Genomic DNA, 16,604 nt, shown 5'->3' with positions numbered 1-16,604 from the left:
TGTTCAAAATGAAATTTTCTACAGTATCCAATCCTCCTTTTTTAATATTAGAGAGTGCCTCCCTTTTTACTGTTATAAACTACTGTTATGATTGTCTGCCAGTTAATAAAGTAGGTTAGCCAACAGCAACTGCATGCGCCACAAATACTATTGATTACAGGGCTTTCATACGGTGACACATTCTCACCACAGCCCCAACAAAGAATAATGAGAGTGAGTGTGTGTGTGTGTGTGTGTGTGTGTGTGTGTGTATCCTATTAATCCTTTTAGATGCTTAAGGGCTATAGCCTTCTATATTAAAACATAATCCTTGAAAAACAACGTTTGCATGTTTGTTTCAATTTTAACTTCAGTTTTCATCGAATTAGTGCCTGATCAATAAAGCTCACTGTATATAGTCATGGGTGCTGCAGTCTCAGTATGGTCCCTTCCTTTTATTGTTAGACACTTGCATGAGGAAGTTGCATAGGGAGCAAAACGTAAAAGGAAGGCAACCCTTTTTGACCGCTGCACCGTGATACTACAAGTAAACGATCAAGTATGCAACTGACAATCACTAATTAGATGAAAAATGTTATGCAGGGCACAATCTATTTCAGGTAATTATTTCTTAAGTATTTTTACTAGGAATAACCCATTTAAGATATTTTACAGCAGTCAGGCAGGAAATTATCAGTACGATAATCAATGCATTGTAACACGTTCACTGTGAAGTTCTTAGTAACAGCTTGATGCATCTTGACAATCTACTTGCACCCTTGTGAATAAAAATGGGTGACTAATTCTGCTGAAATGATATGCAAGACTCTTTTTCTGTAGCTTAGCGCAACTCAGCCAATTAGCTGTATTCAGAAAGACAGAATGAATGTTCATTAAATCATCATTATTTAAAAAAGGGGGTCTTGTGCAATTAAAATTGACTACTCGTGTTGAAAAATCACCCTTTTTTGCTGTGCACAGCTGAGATGGGCAAAGTGCTAATGTCTATCTTACAGATCAGCAATAGTGTGTGCGTGATCTTAGTTCCACTTCCATTAGCCTCTATTGAATTGATTGTAAATTTCAAGGTTATCTTCTGAAGATCAGCAAAGAGCCTGTGTGCTAATTATTGTTTTGAATGTTTTGTTTTTTTTCCCATCGCTATTATATTAAAGCTGTTCTTTTAACTGAAGTAGTTTTCAACATTGTTGTGACATTAAAATAAAATGTAAAAAGCAACAAAAAATTGAGTTATTTTCTGTAATAGAATGTTTACTGGCTCTTGATGGGTTATTTGGTCTATTTGATGCTCAGAATTGTATATTGGATGCTAATGGCAGCTAATTACATGGTTATTTTAAGGGCTCATATACTGTAAGTTGTTTGTTTCTAAAAGGTGAAAATTGCACTTTGGTATAAAGACCTTGATACATGTGGACCTATTTGGCTTTATACAAAGGAAATCAGTTGAAAAATTGCTAAACTTTGAGGGTTCAAACCCATCTTGTAGAAATGCAGACATGTGCATTGAAGCTGAGTACTAATCCACTGTGCCACAAAAAACTGCATTAATCAGATAGCCCGTCTAACAAATCCCTCCTAAACTTTCGCTTATCTTTGCAATTGAATTTGCCACAGTTAGTTGTATGGGCCACCTAGACATCTGCCTTGAAGATCAGCAATGACATTTAAAAAGAAGGCTACAGCTGCCATGCCCATTTTCCACACTGATAGGAAAGGTAAAGCCCTTGGGAAGGCTCTCTCTCTCTCTCTCTCTCTCTCTCTCTCTCTCTCTCTCTCCTCTCTCTCTCTCTCTCTCTCTCTCTCTCTCTCTCTCTCTCTCTCTCTAGATGTGGGAGAAGGTCCTGTGCCCAGGGCACTGCCAGAGAATGACTGATCATTAAAGGGGACAAAGAGCAAGAGCCAGCAGCATCACAATGGGCCGGGGAGATGGGGCAGGCTCAGTGTGACTCTGCAGGACATTCCCGGTGCACTCTGCTGTTCCTGATAAGGCTGCATGTGACAGTGGCTGATGCTGCTGTTGACACACCTCCGTGCTCGTTGCAGATGCAGCAAGGCTTTGGAAAGAAACGATAAAGAACACAATGAATAACCAACAAAGCTAGCTGGGTGAATGCAGTCATTTGCATTACAGCGCTGCTTGCGGTAGAATGATAGTGAAGAGCAAAGGTAGACCTGGTTACAGTACCTCAACTGGAGCTCCGTGTTTGCCAAATCCTGTATAAATGTTTAGTAAGACAAAAATAATGGGATTGCTTTGAGATTTCTTACCTGCAGTTGCACTTCAAGACTTTTTAGTATTCCAATGCAGTTATTGTAGTACACAGATTAAACAAAGAAACAACAGGATCTACACATACAGACCATCAAACTATAATGCTACTGATGCATTTGCAATGTAGCCAAGGATTTTTGGGGCATATTTTTCATTTCTTTGAAAAAATGTATGTACAGAACTTCTTGTCTTTAGTAAACTCAATTCCTCAATTCTTTGAATGGTCCTGAAAAAAACCTTTGTTCAACTTGTGCGGCTATGAATCCAAAACCCAGGTAGTCCTAAGCAATACCTATATAGAGCTTCCCCTACATCTAAAATTCCCAATGAGAGAGAGAGAGAGAGAGAGAGAGAGAGAGAGAGAGAGAGAGAGAGAGAGAGAGATGTAAGGTTTAGACATTTTTTGACCCTTTTAACTCATTATAAAATGCATTTACAATACAACAATACAAAACTTGAGGTTAAAGGAAGAATACGCTTCAGGGAATACTAAAACAAGCTTAACCAATACACTTTAATATTCTTTTATATAATAATCCGTATCACAACTCTCAACCATAAGGTTATTTTGAAGTTGATTTTTAATCGATACACAGTTCTAACTAAACTAAAGAGAAATCTCTACTTTTACAGTGTTCCTTGCCAGCTAAAACAACTCATTACCAGAGGTTAAAGAGGCTTTAGGAAAAGAGTTACTGTAGTCTCCATCACATGCAGCAACCCAAATCTTTTCTATATGTAGTAATTATTACTGTCCTATTAAAATGTTGTGGACAGTCCTTGTTTATATGGTATCTATAACTGAGTGCATTTGAATATAAAGTTCTTCATGGTCTACGTACATGTATCTTTTCATTAACTGTGCCACCTCCGTCTTGTAATCTGGTCAGGGTAATTTGTGAGAACGATCCTCTTTCTTTAAACATGTCCAGCACCATATTATACTGTACACATGTACATGCATGCACATGTCCCCAGGAGTCATTTTTAAAAACCACATGAGCATGTTTGTTTATACCATCAGGATTTCCTTTCCTACTCCATTCATTCATGTGTGCAATTCTTCTCTCCTTATATTTGTTGGAACCACTTATAAAGCACTCCTTAGGGAATCTGTTCTGTATTCATCCAATTTTATTTTCTGAAAAAAGGCTGGTTTCTCGCAACTGAATAGTTTATCCGTCTTCACCATAATATATAGACGCATATATCTTTCACTGATGGTAATGTTGTATGTTGTAGCACCAGTGTTTTATTGACAGTTGCTGAAATAAGACATAGATTGTTAATCTTCATACACAGTTTGTTTACAAGTCATATGTGAGGAGATCAAGAGCCCCATTTACTCATCAAACTACAACAGTGAGTATGGGGATTTCACCAACAAGCAGACTGGGAAACCTATTCATAGTTTACATGGGTATTGTCTATCTGTAATTGCAGTGTTCCAGTTATAATATTGGCGTGCAAATATGCTGTGAACCCCTATGAGTTGACTTCAGTGCTACTTTATTTCATTTATGATTTGGTTGTCCATGACTAATTTCATTTGTTAATCTTCAGAACACTGCAGTTCAAAGCTTTCTGATGATTTCTTCCACTAGCATTCTGTTTTTTACAACAGTATATTTGCCTCAGTGTGACCATGTAGGTTACAACTCTTTCTTGAAATATAAATTCATATAGCAGTTAATGAATACAATTTTCATTTTACTGGTTTTCACTGATGTTCCTAAATGTTGGGCCCTTGCCTGGGCCCTCCTGATGAACTGTTAGATAAAACACACACACACAAGAACAGACGCTTCAGTCTTGGAAAAGGCTGATGTCTAATTATGAAATATGGGTTGAATTTGAAGCAGATGCCCACCTGCTTACAAATTATGTATGTAACATTAGAACTAGACCAAATGGCTCCAACACCACATAAGAGAGTCAATTCCTTGCCAAAAGCACTGGCACCTTATGACTTAATCTAATCACTTTCTGAAGTGGCAGAAATGAAGCCTGTGATAGACAATTCTTATGGCCAGACCATTTGGCCCTGAGCAGTGAGGTGCCACTTGTGCGTGACAGTGCTGCTCGAAGGGAAATTGAGAGACATAAGCACCTTAATGACCAAAAACTACCTGTTAATAATTGTGGTGCCAGTGCCTGCCTGGCAGCATAGCTCTCCAATTAAGCAGAGCCGGAGATGGAGCTCCTAATTGGCGAGAAAGCAGATTTGCAGCAGGTTCCACTTTGTGCAATGCAAGGCTGTTTTATCAGATAAACCATACCTTCATGGCACAATTTCTGAATCTATCATCATTACTACATACGCGTAAAGATGTAATTCTGTCCAATTTCTGATTTTTTTTTTTTTTTTTTTTTTTTTTTTTTTTTATTTCTCCCAAGTAACCTTTCGTTGAACTGGACCCAGTGATGAATCAGGTCCTAATTGCCATCCCCTTTTTCCTTATTAAGATATATTGTCTGGTACACATTCAAGAGGGGATGTTTGCAGTTATCTTTTACGTAGACCTGATTGTTTAATTGCAGATTAACGATGAATGAAGTATAATGATTCCATGAGGACACTTCAGACAATGCTATCCAGCACCAGGAGGGTAACATCCGTTATTCAATCTGCCCATAAATTTGACTGGGAATTAAATAGTGAATTGCTGCACCAGTCTCAGAAGGCACTCACAGGGATGGAAATAAATGAACAGGCACACGTAAAGAATGCTTCTTATGGTCTTTAGTGTGAAGATCCATATGTAGATTAAGGTGAAGTTATCTACAGGCAATACTGACACATGCCTGTTGTTGAGTCGCTATGGTTATTGGTTGTTTAGAGATTTTTAAACAATGTTATTTTGTTGTTGTTTTTTTGTGGACAAAAAAAGCTCTAATTTTGATTATATATAGCCAGTGTGGAGTGTGCCAGCCTTTAGATTTTGTAGTCTCTTAAGAAACCTTATTGTGAGCTCAAGAGCATTGAGTTAAATGAAGCAACAGTATTATATTTATCATATCACAGGCTTGTGGTATGATGATCCTGTCTGACAATCTAATATACACAAAAAGGGTGTTCCAGTTGTTTTAATAGAATGTTGAATTGATTAATCTGAAGAGAAATCTGCTATGTGCGGTCTGATTTTGCTTGATCAAAGTAAATTGAAATCCCTTTCGGAAAGATCTTACACGCTTCATGCCCTTAGGAAGTAAAGGAACCTGAAACTGACAAATGATGAAAAAAAATGATACATATAGCAGTTTCTAAAATGCACATGTGAGATGCTTTTAGCCATTTTCTGAGGAGGGTGTGGGTGTCTCACACAGTGGTTTAGTGGCATGGAATCTTGATTCTAAACAGTAGCTAACATTGGTGGACCACACTGCCATGTAATGACTATTGGTGCTATTAAAAAATTACAAAAATACCCCATTGTGATATTTTCTAAGCATAATTAGACCTTATTATAATTAAGAGGTTTGTGTTTCAAAGCCTATACAGTCAGAACACATAAGTGACTGAAGATGTGTGGGTTATTTTCAATTGGATATCCCAATCAGTAGCCAGTTCATTAACAGACTGTCATAAAGTGTGCCACTGCATTACTTCTTTGTGGTATATGCCTATTAAAGCAAAATAGATTTTCTTTTAGCAGTGCTTGAAATGTGCAAATTAGTTTTGTATTTAATAGAAATATTATACGCAGAAACATGGTCACTTTATAATTATGAGAGTTTCAGCTAATCTTGTTGGGTTGCAATTAGAAGAGCCGTTGGTGCTTTCAGTCCAGCTTCCAGCATTAGTCCAACTAGCTCTCCTTGTGCCAAAAAACTATTTCCTTTTCCACAAGCTTCCTGCTATACATTTTTTTCTTATCGCAGTTTTTCTAATACTGCTCAGTGTTTTGTGCCCCCAAAGCTCTTGCCTTTCACCTCTTAAACCTTAAAGTGTGTGTGTTCTACTTTATTTCTGCAGATGTAAAAAAATTGTATTCCAACCCTTGAGAAATCAAACCATAACATTGATGATTAAATGCATAAATTGCAGCTTCAACTAATAAGAGTAACATGCAATTTTGCACATATAGAAACTCCTTATGCAAGCCATTCTTCAATGTGAGTAGATGGACACACTGTCTTGGAGCATATCCTCTGTAGTATATTGAACTCTACAGCTGCTGTACCCTAGAAAATGCAATGCAAAAAGGTTATCCGCTCCACCCACCAAACAAAAGTTAATCATTAAGGTTTAATCAAATTTAGACATACACTTGTTTTCATCCGATACTAGGATAGTTAAAAAATATGCCAAGCTCAATTTTATTCTGTTCTAAATGCTTTTCTTCCTCTATTTTCACCAACATTTTTTTGTATTTCCATGTCAACCATTCTCCATTTATTTAAGGTATTATGCCCTTTCGCAGCTAGGGCCTATAGCCACCTTTTAATAATCCTGGCAGATCTCTCCAAATCATAGACAAATTGACCAGAGCTGTTCGCTGTCACTACTATTAAGTCCTTGTGCAGCCAGAATCTTTCAATCTTGACAGATAGCCGAAAATCTATTTTGTCTCAGCTAAAGAGCCTACAATAATATTTTAAAAACTGTTTGTCGATCCCCAAGTAAATATGGCTACTGTTCCATTTAAGATATCTCTAATAGTACGTGGATTTGAGGATTAGATGCCTACTGTGCTTTAAAGTACACAGTCAGCAAAAGGGTCATCTGCTTGCTTAACAGAGACCATGGTTTCTGAACAGTGCAGATATCAGTAGAGTTTCACACACACAGGACCTCTCAAGTTTGTCATGCAGCTTATTATTTACAAGCAGGATAAATAGGAACCGGGGGGGGGGGGGGGGGGGCTCTGACAGTTCCCTCACTCTCTGTACTTATTATATTTGATCAACAAATCTCAGAATGCTATACAGCTTTCTATTATCCCAGGTAACGAGTCACAACTGGCATATGCCAATTTGACTGTTGGAGAGTCAGCATGCACTGATATACGGTGAACAATATGCTACATTTAGCTTTTTCCCATAGAAACTGCAGGAGTCATTTTAAGGACCAAAAAAGAAAGAAAACAGATTTGGGTCAAAAAGATTTGGGTCATCATTTTTGATTCCTAGGGGTTGTCAATAATCATTTTAGGGCTTGTTACCTAGCAACATTGAATGTTGTTAATATAGGAGAAAGGTGTTTGTTTTTAAAATGAGAATAACTGCCTCATTTATGATAGATTTTCAAAATACATGTATTGCTGTTTCAATATGTTTCACAATTGACTAGCAGCCACCACCCTCTAGTTATTTTTCAAACCCTGTAGAGTTACTTGGGTGGACTCTATTAAGCTTTAAAATCATTAAGAACAAAGACTGTCAGCATTGTGGGATGTTACATAGGTAAGGGAATTGCAATGCTTATCATTGCCATTTCATTGAATAAGACTTGTCATTCGTTTACAGTATTGATATATTGTACACAAAGTACTGATCTTAGCAACATATCCTTTCAGAACTGCCATTGAAGTAACAGAATAAAAAGCAAACAGTTCTCATTTTTCTTTATTCAAGATAAGCACTTTAGATTTGAATGGTTTATTAAAATGATGCAATCAGTTTGAAACATTGAGATTACCTTATTCTCACAGTGAATAGCATTATCACAAACCTTGCCATATTCTCCTGTCAAAAGGGACAGACTTGTCACTAAATTAGCGTAAAGTAAGAACTGGCCATGCAATGCAGAAGAGCTGTCTTGGTTTGGAGTCAGTGTCATTTGCATCTTTTCCATTAAATTAGATTGCATAATCCTGACATAAATTTTACTTTAGCTTGTCACCAGCTGAACAGAACAGTAAGAATTTCCCTCCAGCGCTGGGATCTCATTGTATTTCTTTATATTTGTGATGAATTTGTGAAAGATGCCAGATTGACAGCAAAAGTATAGAACAAGAAGCTGTTGCAGACCTCCAGCACCCCGCCACATCAGTGTGCTTCAACCAAGGGAAAAGAGCTTGGTTTGCTTGTGAAAAGATAGTCGTTTTTAGCCATTTGAAGAATAAAGGGTCAATTGAGTAAAAGGGATACAGTGCTGTTTTATGACCTGCTTTACTACATTCAATAGAGCTATAGTCTAGAACTACTGAATTGAAGTTCCATACTGGTATACTGTATATGCCAAACCTTTAATTGAAAACACATACAATGCATGTCACGCCAAAAAAAAAATGATCGTGTCTCAATTGAAAATGGAAATAATGTATTTAGTGGTCCTAATCCATTTACTAACTTTTGGGTTGTGGGGGTTATCCTGTTTCAAAGCATATGCCAGACTCTATAAAAATGCATGTGACTCTGGGTGTGTTGGAGTTGCATGGCTCCAGATGCTGGGTCCTCCACTTCACTGTTTTGCAAAGAGCAGACACGGGGCTGGAGTTTGCAGAGGCCCCAGTCATCTGATATATTAAGATGACCCGAGCAGTAATGTTATTTCAGTCTCAGTGCCATCTGGCCAGTGGATCAGTTAACATAAAGGATAATGAAGACAGAATATAATTTGACAGCTGTTTATATTGTCCATTTAAATAATCAGTGGCATCTTCTTATAAAGTGCTAGTAATCTGATTGAACACGCTGAACTAAGAGAATACAATTTCACTGAATGAATAAGGGTTACAGTGGCAAAGAAATTAATTGGTGAAAACTAAAGGCTAAAGAATATTCCTGTTTCATTACTGAGTTAAGGGTAATGGTAGCTTTTTTCATTACTGATGCTTCGCAACCTGCTTCTCATTTTAGAACAAATGCCAGCCCTATTCAATGGGGACAGGTCCTTGGTAGTGTACAGTAACTTAAACTTGTTTCACTAGTCTTGGTTTTACGTTTGATGTAAAGCGGTTTTCTGGCACATAACTAGCAATGCAAAGCCTATGCTTGAACTTGCTGGAGGGTTTTTCTCTTGTATCTGTACATATAATTAAAACACGCCTTAAAGGAGAAACATGCACTTTGATTTTAAGGGTTTTGTTGATGTCCAAGTGATGCTTAATTCATATTGATAAGCTAAATGTGCATTGAATAAAACAGTCTCAATAATATTAATAGTTTGCTGATTTGTAATATTACGCTTTTCCTTTGAATGAAGCTTATATTTGAAGGCACTCCTTTATGCCCCGACAAAGTCATGTTTATTATTAAATTATCCAAAACTATAAGATTTCACCTAACAGAGCGAAAGATTAATATTCACAACAGCTGACAATATAACGCATTGTATGAATAACAGGGAGATAGAAAGCACAATACTTCAAACTGGGAATGTCTGAATACATATTGTTTTATGAAAGGTACATTCAGTGTGTTTCATGCAGTTGAGGGTTAAAGGCTGGGTGATAGTTGGTTCATGCTGAAATGTGGAGGATTGTCAAATTTCCCTGGTGGCTTGGCCTTTTTACTGCAGTTCCATGTCATCGGATAAGAGCAAGCAAGCACCAGGACGAGTGCAGATCGTGGCTTTGATTGTCATGAGTGATTTATATACTCATAACTGCCTTCCAAGACAGAATGGGCGTCATATTTTAGCCTGACACATTTTGGGCTAGTCCCAGCTTTTACCATTGTGGTAAAATGAACATTGCCATTAGGGATTTACTAGCTCGTTTGAAATAAATGTTTACTATGTGACATTTAGGCCTATTTCACATTGATATTGGTCTGTGGTTTCAAAACAATAAGGTGTTTATGAAAGATGATTGAAACTCACTAGGTACGACATGAACCAATTTAGTTTAATGAATACCATTGGATATGATATAGTGATAGTCATTTTAACGAAAAACATTTACCTTCACTTATATACTATTAAGTGTTAAGTACAAATATTTAATGAGTTTTTATGATAGAAATGTACTAATGGCATTTATCAAACGTCAGTTTTAGCTTTGATGGGTGCATGGGGAACACATCAAAAGTACATTATTTAAATCAGTAAAATCCTTGCGATGTTTCCCGGAATTGTTAGCTGTCTATGATCATTCCCCACTTGAGAAGGGAGCCTAAGCGATGGTTTCTGATTCTTTTGGCTTTGAATTTCTGAAACAAAGTGAATTGAAAAACAACATGCGTTATTATGCTTTTCCAGGCCATTTGTGCTTCTGTGCAAACTACAGTATCAAGCTCATGTGGATTTTACACATGAATGACAACACTTCTCATATGAAGTTGATATGCTGAAGGGTGATTTCTAATGGAGCAATGCCTTGATCAGTCCTTAGTCTCTGGACATACATCCTTTCACTCACCTGAGTTTTTTTCAGCAAGTACTTAATTAATGTAATGGTACCATAATTAGGTGAAATGAGGGAGTAGGCCTACATAAAAACCATATAAATCTGCACGTAAAAACCCTTGAGTAATTATAATTTTTTTGTTTATAAACTGTAAATCGTGTGGTTTATCTGATGCAGTTAATTTTACTGTTTATTGCCTAAGGATTGTTGTAGTTCAGCAATTCGCTTCTACTGAAGTTCATAAATTACTGTTGCTCTGTAATGAATTCAGAATGCTTGCTGCATGTATTTAGCAGTTCAGACATTGAACAATGTGTTTTAAAATAAAACTCACCAATTGTTTAAACTGTGTGATATATAACATATCTATCAGTGTGCAATAATAGATGCAATTGATGTGTATTTTCAAAGTGTTTCACCAAAAAAAATAGAATTTTTATTATTTATTATTTAGCTATCCTCAATTTATCTCTGGTGCAGTTTCCCTACTAATTTTTCTTGTCATTATAGTCCACAGTACTATATTTAAAAAGTGCCCCTCAAAATATCATAAAACATGTCTCATACCGTTCGTGTGTTTATTGTATTTTAGTCCAAATGTTTGCCCTTTGGGTAGAACTCATCTTCTGGATTTTTGTAATCTATCATGAAGGGTGAATAACGTGCTCTGTATTGGAAGGAACACTAATCAGAAATTGAACCATATTGTCTTATTAAAGTAAAGATTTTTCTAGAATCTCTTTAAACAAGAACATTACCCATTGCCCATTCATCACTGTTAAGCTGCAGGCATCCACAAACATCATCTATAGTTCATGGTTATAGGGTGCCTTTAGGGTGTCATTAGTGGTCAATCACCTTGACCATTGGCGTTGATCATAATGTCTGAGATGGACAGTGTAACATAACAATATTAGAACAATAGTTTATGGTGAAGATTAAGTAAAAGATACTTTTGTCATTCCTTTCATTTTGGGAAAGATTCAGTTTTGTACTGCTAGTAAACTAAACGGTTTGTATTCATATTGTTGATGTGTGGAGAGTTTTAGGAAGAGTGTGGAATGCTTTAGGTTGATTGAACATGTTAATTCCAGTCGTGAATGGGTCCTGTACCCAATACAAAGTAAGTGGGAAAGCCATCATTGTGGCATTGACCACACCAGTTCCTTTTGTGCATTGTCAATAACTCAATCTCACCTGTGCTGTACTGTAGTTGTATATTGTTTCTAGACATGACTCATGGCTAAGGCTTACAAAAAAAAAACAAACACACACACACACATGCACCTTTTATTGTGTTAACCAAGATAAGCTCTGCATTTTAATTTCTGGGGTTGCAAAGAAGCCCATGTTTTTTTTGTTTGTTTGTTTGTTTTTTTCTAATGGAAGGCAGCCAGTTCTCTGTTTTTTTATATTTATAAATTTCCAAGTTGTGGTTTTTCATGTTGCTTACACATGCTTACTTATTCCCCCCATACCGATGTTAATCCCCTATGCTGATTTCAGAAATGGCAGGAAGTGTATAGCTTTTGTATTATTTGGATGCTCTCGTGGACTTGGTCCAAGCAATGTCTATTGCTTGCCCTTTTTTTTGGACAGGCTCCACTGTTGACATCTGGCACACATTAGCCAGCAAATCTAATGGTGCAGTCATTAAACAGAAGCTTAATCAGGTATGGAAGTGATATAACTTGCATATGAAAGGCTGTATTCTTTACTTAATATCCTGTGGTTTACTGTAAATGAGTTAGTCCATCTGGTACTCATTATATTAGAAAAGCAACTCTCTTCAATTTTTTCTGAAGGCAAAATCTTGAATTTAAGAGTATGGCATATTAACTATCATTTGCACAGTGCTGACACGGGTCAGATAGGACCAGAGAGACCAGTAGTAGAATTTACATCATTTTGTTTCACCCAGTCTGTCAGAAGCTCTTGTCATGCTCATTTGTCTGCTATAATCCTTTGTCTTCGAATCCTATGATGCAAGATACAAATGTGTGCTTCCCGTTCCCTTATTTACAGGGCGACACTGAACTAAAACAATCTGTTATGAAAAGGCAAATCAGCTAATTAAATGTTTGTGAGGATTTTACATTTAATGCGCTCAAAGTGATTACTATATTATAATAATCTCATTATTTTCAATTTTTGTTTGGTATATTTATACAGACCTGTTATGTTATCTGAATATACAGATATTGATTTTAAGGATTTCTGTGGCTCACACTATTTCTTGTGCATTACCAGACAATGACACACTTTTCAATAACATGCACACATTCACATATAAAGAAAGACATTGCGTTATACATGATCCAGTGTTGTTCATTGACATCATAGAGGTATAATCCGGGCTCTCTTAGCAGCCTATAGAAATTCTCAGCAAAATCAGCACCTGCCCAGGCTATTACTATATAACCTTAACAAATACTGTATATATCCACCACATTACAGTTTTACACATAGAGGAACTTTATAAAAAAAAGAACTTTCTGTATTGCTTTAATGTGGTAAGTATATATTATAGGTCTCTACATTGTCTTGGTTTCTCACTTTACTGAAATACACTACATGCATAATACTGTGTTTATTATTACAACACAATCTAGAATTAAAAAAATACATGCCTGTATTAATTAAAGCTTTACTGGAGATGTTGCTGCATAAACAGCTTTTAATAGGAAAGACGACAAGGAAGCATAACATTGTTTATTTGTTCTCAGTCAGGCTTGCTGTGCTTTCAGTAGGTCGCTTTCAGTAGGTTTTTTTTCATTTGTTATGCTTACCCCATGTTGTGGCTATGTGTAATTTAATAAATTGATTTTTAAGATGTTGTCGGTTGACTCTGTGCTGCGTCCACTGGTTGGAAACTAAAGAGCCGAGGGTGCTTTTTAACAGTGGGAAGTGCACCGTTCTCACTACATTTTCAATCACACGGCTTTCCTAACCAGTGGATCACCAGGCCCAGCAGACATACAGTATCATTACCTGCTTTGTATTTTATCATTACACACACAAATAGACCAGATCATCTACAGTACTACAGTAGCCTCTTCGGGGACAGCAGACTAAAGATCAATGCAACTGACCAGAATGTCTGCAATCAACATGTATCATCATGATTGGTGGTGCTCAGGACACTTCATTTAAACAAACACACACCAGAATGGAGATTGTCTTTTTTTTGTTTCTGTAGTGTAACATTTACAAGTCTTCAATTCAGTTTGTCTCTCTTCTTTCTTTCACATTACAGAGCCTAATGGGCCGTCAATTTCATCTGTATTTCTTTGCTGCTCTACTGATAACTACCTTTCAGTTAATTCAATCTTTGGTTCTTTTCTTACCCCGTTAGTGATTGCAAATATTTACAACTTACTTAAAAAGAACTGTAAAAAGTATTACATACTACGAATTCTGCATTGTATTCAATGGTAGCACAATATAAATTAATACAGTATTAATTTATATTGTGCTACCATTGAATAATTCTGAATTACACTGTAAAATCATGAAGTGATAGAATTTAAACAAACTGAGTGTGCCACTATGTTAATAATTAGTCATTTCTATTTGGAGTAGGGCCAGAGCCTATGCTGTATGAGCTATGACTCTAGAAGCCCTTTGATTACACTGGCAAATCCAAGCACCTAAGTCGGTTGTACCAGACACTTCAGGGCTTCACAAATGCTGCAGCAAATACTAAAACATTTGAAAAACACAATATTTGCACAGCACACTCAAATAATTAAATCATCCTCAACTTTGGTGATCAGTATAAAATCTGTGAAAGCAATAGATGAGCTTATTGAGGTGCCATGACAGAAGTTACAAGACTCCATTTCTGTTACTGTAGTTTTAAGAGGGAATCGGCCGTACATACCTGTGGAATAATGACTGCTCCGCTCTGAACCATCTACGAGTTTTATATTGCCTTTTAAACAAATGCATGACTCTGTGTGTTAGTTGGGTTTTTAATCATGGCGAGACTTAATATTGTTGTATTGGTTTATTTCTATAGTGGTCCTAAATATGAAATGTAAATGTAAAAAAAACCCAAAAAACATAATAGTTTGGGCTTCTCTAAATGTTTCTTTAAAAAAAAAAAAAAAAACGTTGGCAATTTAAACAATGTTGGAGTCATACTACAGTATTTCACTTTTTACTGCATTTTTTCTGTCAAGGAATGGAAAATGATTCTGAATGCCAAGAAGTAGTAGGTGCTTCAGATAGCAATAAAGCCATTGTAGCATTTACACTGTTATGGATTGCAGTAATAAAGAGACTCCTCTTTATAAATAGCACCACTGTACTACACAACAGCAAGGAGACATCAAAAGCCACATTTCAAGCCTTTTTTTACAGTTGAAAGGAGCTTAAATTGATCCTCCAGGATTGCAACCTGGTTATATCAAAATTCAGAAGCAATCGATTCAGAGGAAAGGGTTAAGATAATTTGTTATAAAACACAGAAAGAGATTATCTTAAGGGGCACATACTTTCTTTAGGATTTCTGCTTTTAAATACATGCCAGTTATTACATTAACTGCCTCTCTGCAGGTCTTAGTTGATTATCTATTGCCTTTTGCTGTAAATCAGAACTTTCCAAATGCTAATACCCACACATAAAGAGTGGTTCCCTTTTTACTGCTGGCTGAACACCATAGTTGTAATGGTACTTCAGTTGGACAGATTCCTGGATTACCTTACATAAATCATTTCATTTGGAACTGAATGTCCTTTTTAACAATATTAAACAGTGATTCTAACTGTGATTTTTAAATAAACACTCATGGAACAAGATAGCTTGGATCATTTCCTTGTAAAACGTTTTTAAAAAGAAATATATGCACAAATGCTACAAGTCTCAATTTCCCCTCCCCCAGTTGCCCAGGTCACCACTGTAAAATAAGAATTTGTCTTCAGTTGTCCGCTGTACCTGCTTAAATAAATATATAGGAAATAAAGGAATTAATAATTGATTAAAATATAATCCGAATGTCAGTATAACAATCTGTGTATTTTCTCTGCAGGTCAATGGGAGGGATCTGTTGAAGGCCACGCATGAGGAAGCAGTAGAAGCCTTTCGCAGTGCCAAGGAACCAATTGTAGTTCAAGTTTTAAGAAGAACTCCCATCACAAAGAATCATGGGACATCTCAGGAAATCCATCTGGTGGATGTTTGCACTCAGACAGACATTACTTTTGAACACATTATGGCTCTCTCCAAGTTAAGGCCATCAACTCCTCCCGTACCTGACATCTGCCCTTTCCTGCTCTCTGACAGGTATGCTGTTTGCTTGTTTATATGCTTAATGCGTGACAGTATACATAACTTACTGCTACTTCCTTGTCTTCTTTCTCAATGTTGTAGTTTTCAAATCACACCTGCACATATTTACTTGTTGAGGTTAACGTTATTTAGCATAGCAATAGACAGCACATGCACACAGTTGTGTTTGGGGTTTATTTTGGATGTGCCTGTAAAGGTATTGCAGAACAAGGAGATCAGAACTAAAGTTTCTGGGGCTTCCGAGTGGCGCATCCAGTAAAGGTGCTCCACGTGAAGTGCAGGATGTGCCCTATAGTCTGGACGTCGCGAGTTCGAGTCCAGGCTATTCCTTTGCCGACCAAGGACGGGAGCTCCCAGGGGGCGATGCTCAATTGTCCGAGCGCCGCCCGGGGGGAGGGAGGGCTAGGTCGGCCAGGGTGTCCTCGGCTCACCGCGCACCAGCGACCCCTGTAGTCTGGCCGGGCGCCTGCGGGCTTTCCTGTAAGCTGCCCGAGAGCTGCGTTGTCCTCCGACGCTGTAGCTCTTGGGTGGCTGCGTGGTGAGTCCGCAGTGTGAAAAAAGCGGTCGGCTGACAGCATACACTTCGGAGGACAGCGTGTGATCGTCTTCGCTCTCCCGAGTCAGCGCAGGGGTGGTAGCGGTGAGCTGAGCCTAAAAATAAACTAAAGTTTCTTGAAATGTTTGATTGAACTTGATCGAAATAGGCTTTAAAAACATTCCTTAAAACAGTCCTAAATATTTT

At 37.1% G+C, this 16,604-nt stretch overlaps 1 protein-coding gene across 2 annotated transcripts in view; it reads left to right on the top strand.

Moving 5' to 3' along the window:
• LOC117419485 (PDZ domain-containing RING finger protein 4-like) overlaps positions 1 to 16,604 on the top strand; it is a 125,371-nt gene that overhangs the window by 86,878 nt on the left and 21,889 nt on the right. For both annotated transcript variants that reach the window (XM_034032259.3, XM_034032260.3), the window contains one exon: positions 15,603 to 15,856. In XM_034032259.3, coding sequence (XP_033888150.3) covers positions 15,603 to 15,856 — 254 coding nt within the window. The remainder of the gene's footprint in view (positions 1 to 15,602; positions 15,857 to 16,604) is intronic.

Source organism: Acipenser ruthenus, chromosome 14 (genome assembly GCF_902713425.1).
Source record: "Acipenser ruthenus chromosome 14, fAciRut3.2 maternal haplotype, whole genome shotgun sequence".
In the NCBI taxonomy this organism is placed as follows: domain Eukaryota; kingdom Metazoa; phylum Chordata; class Actinopteri; order Acipenseriformes; family Acipenseridae; genus Acipenser; species Acipenser ruthenus.
This window is presented reverse-complemented; position numbering and strand designations above follow the sequence as displayed.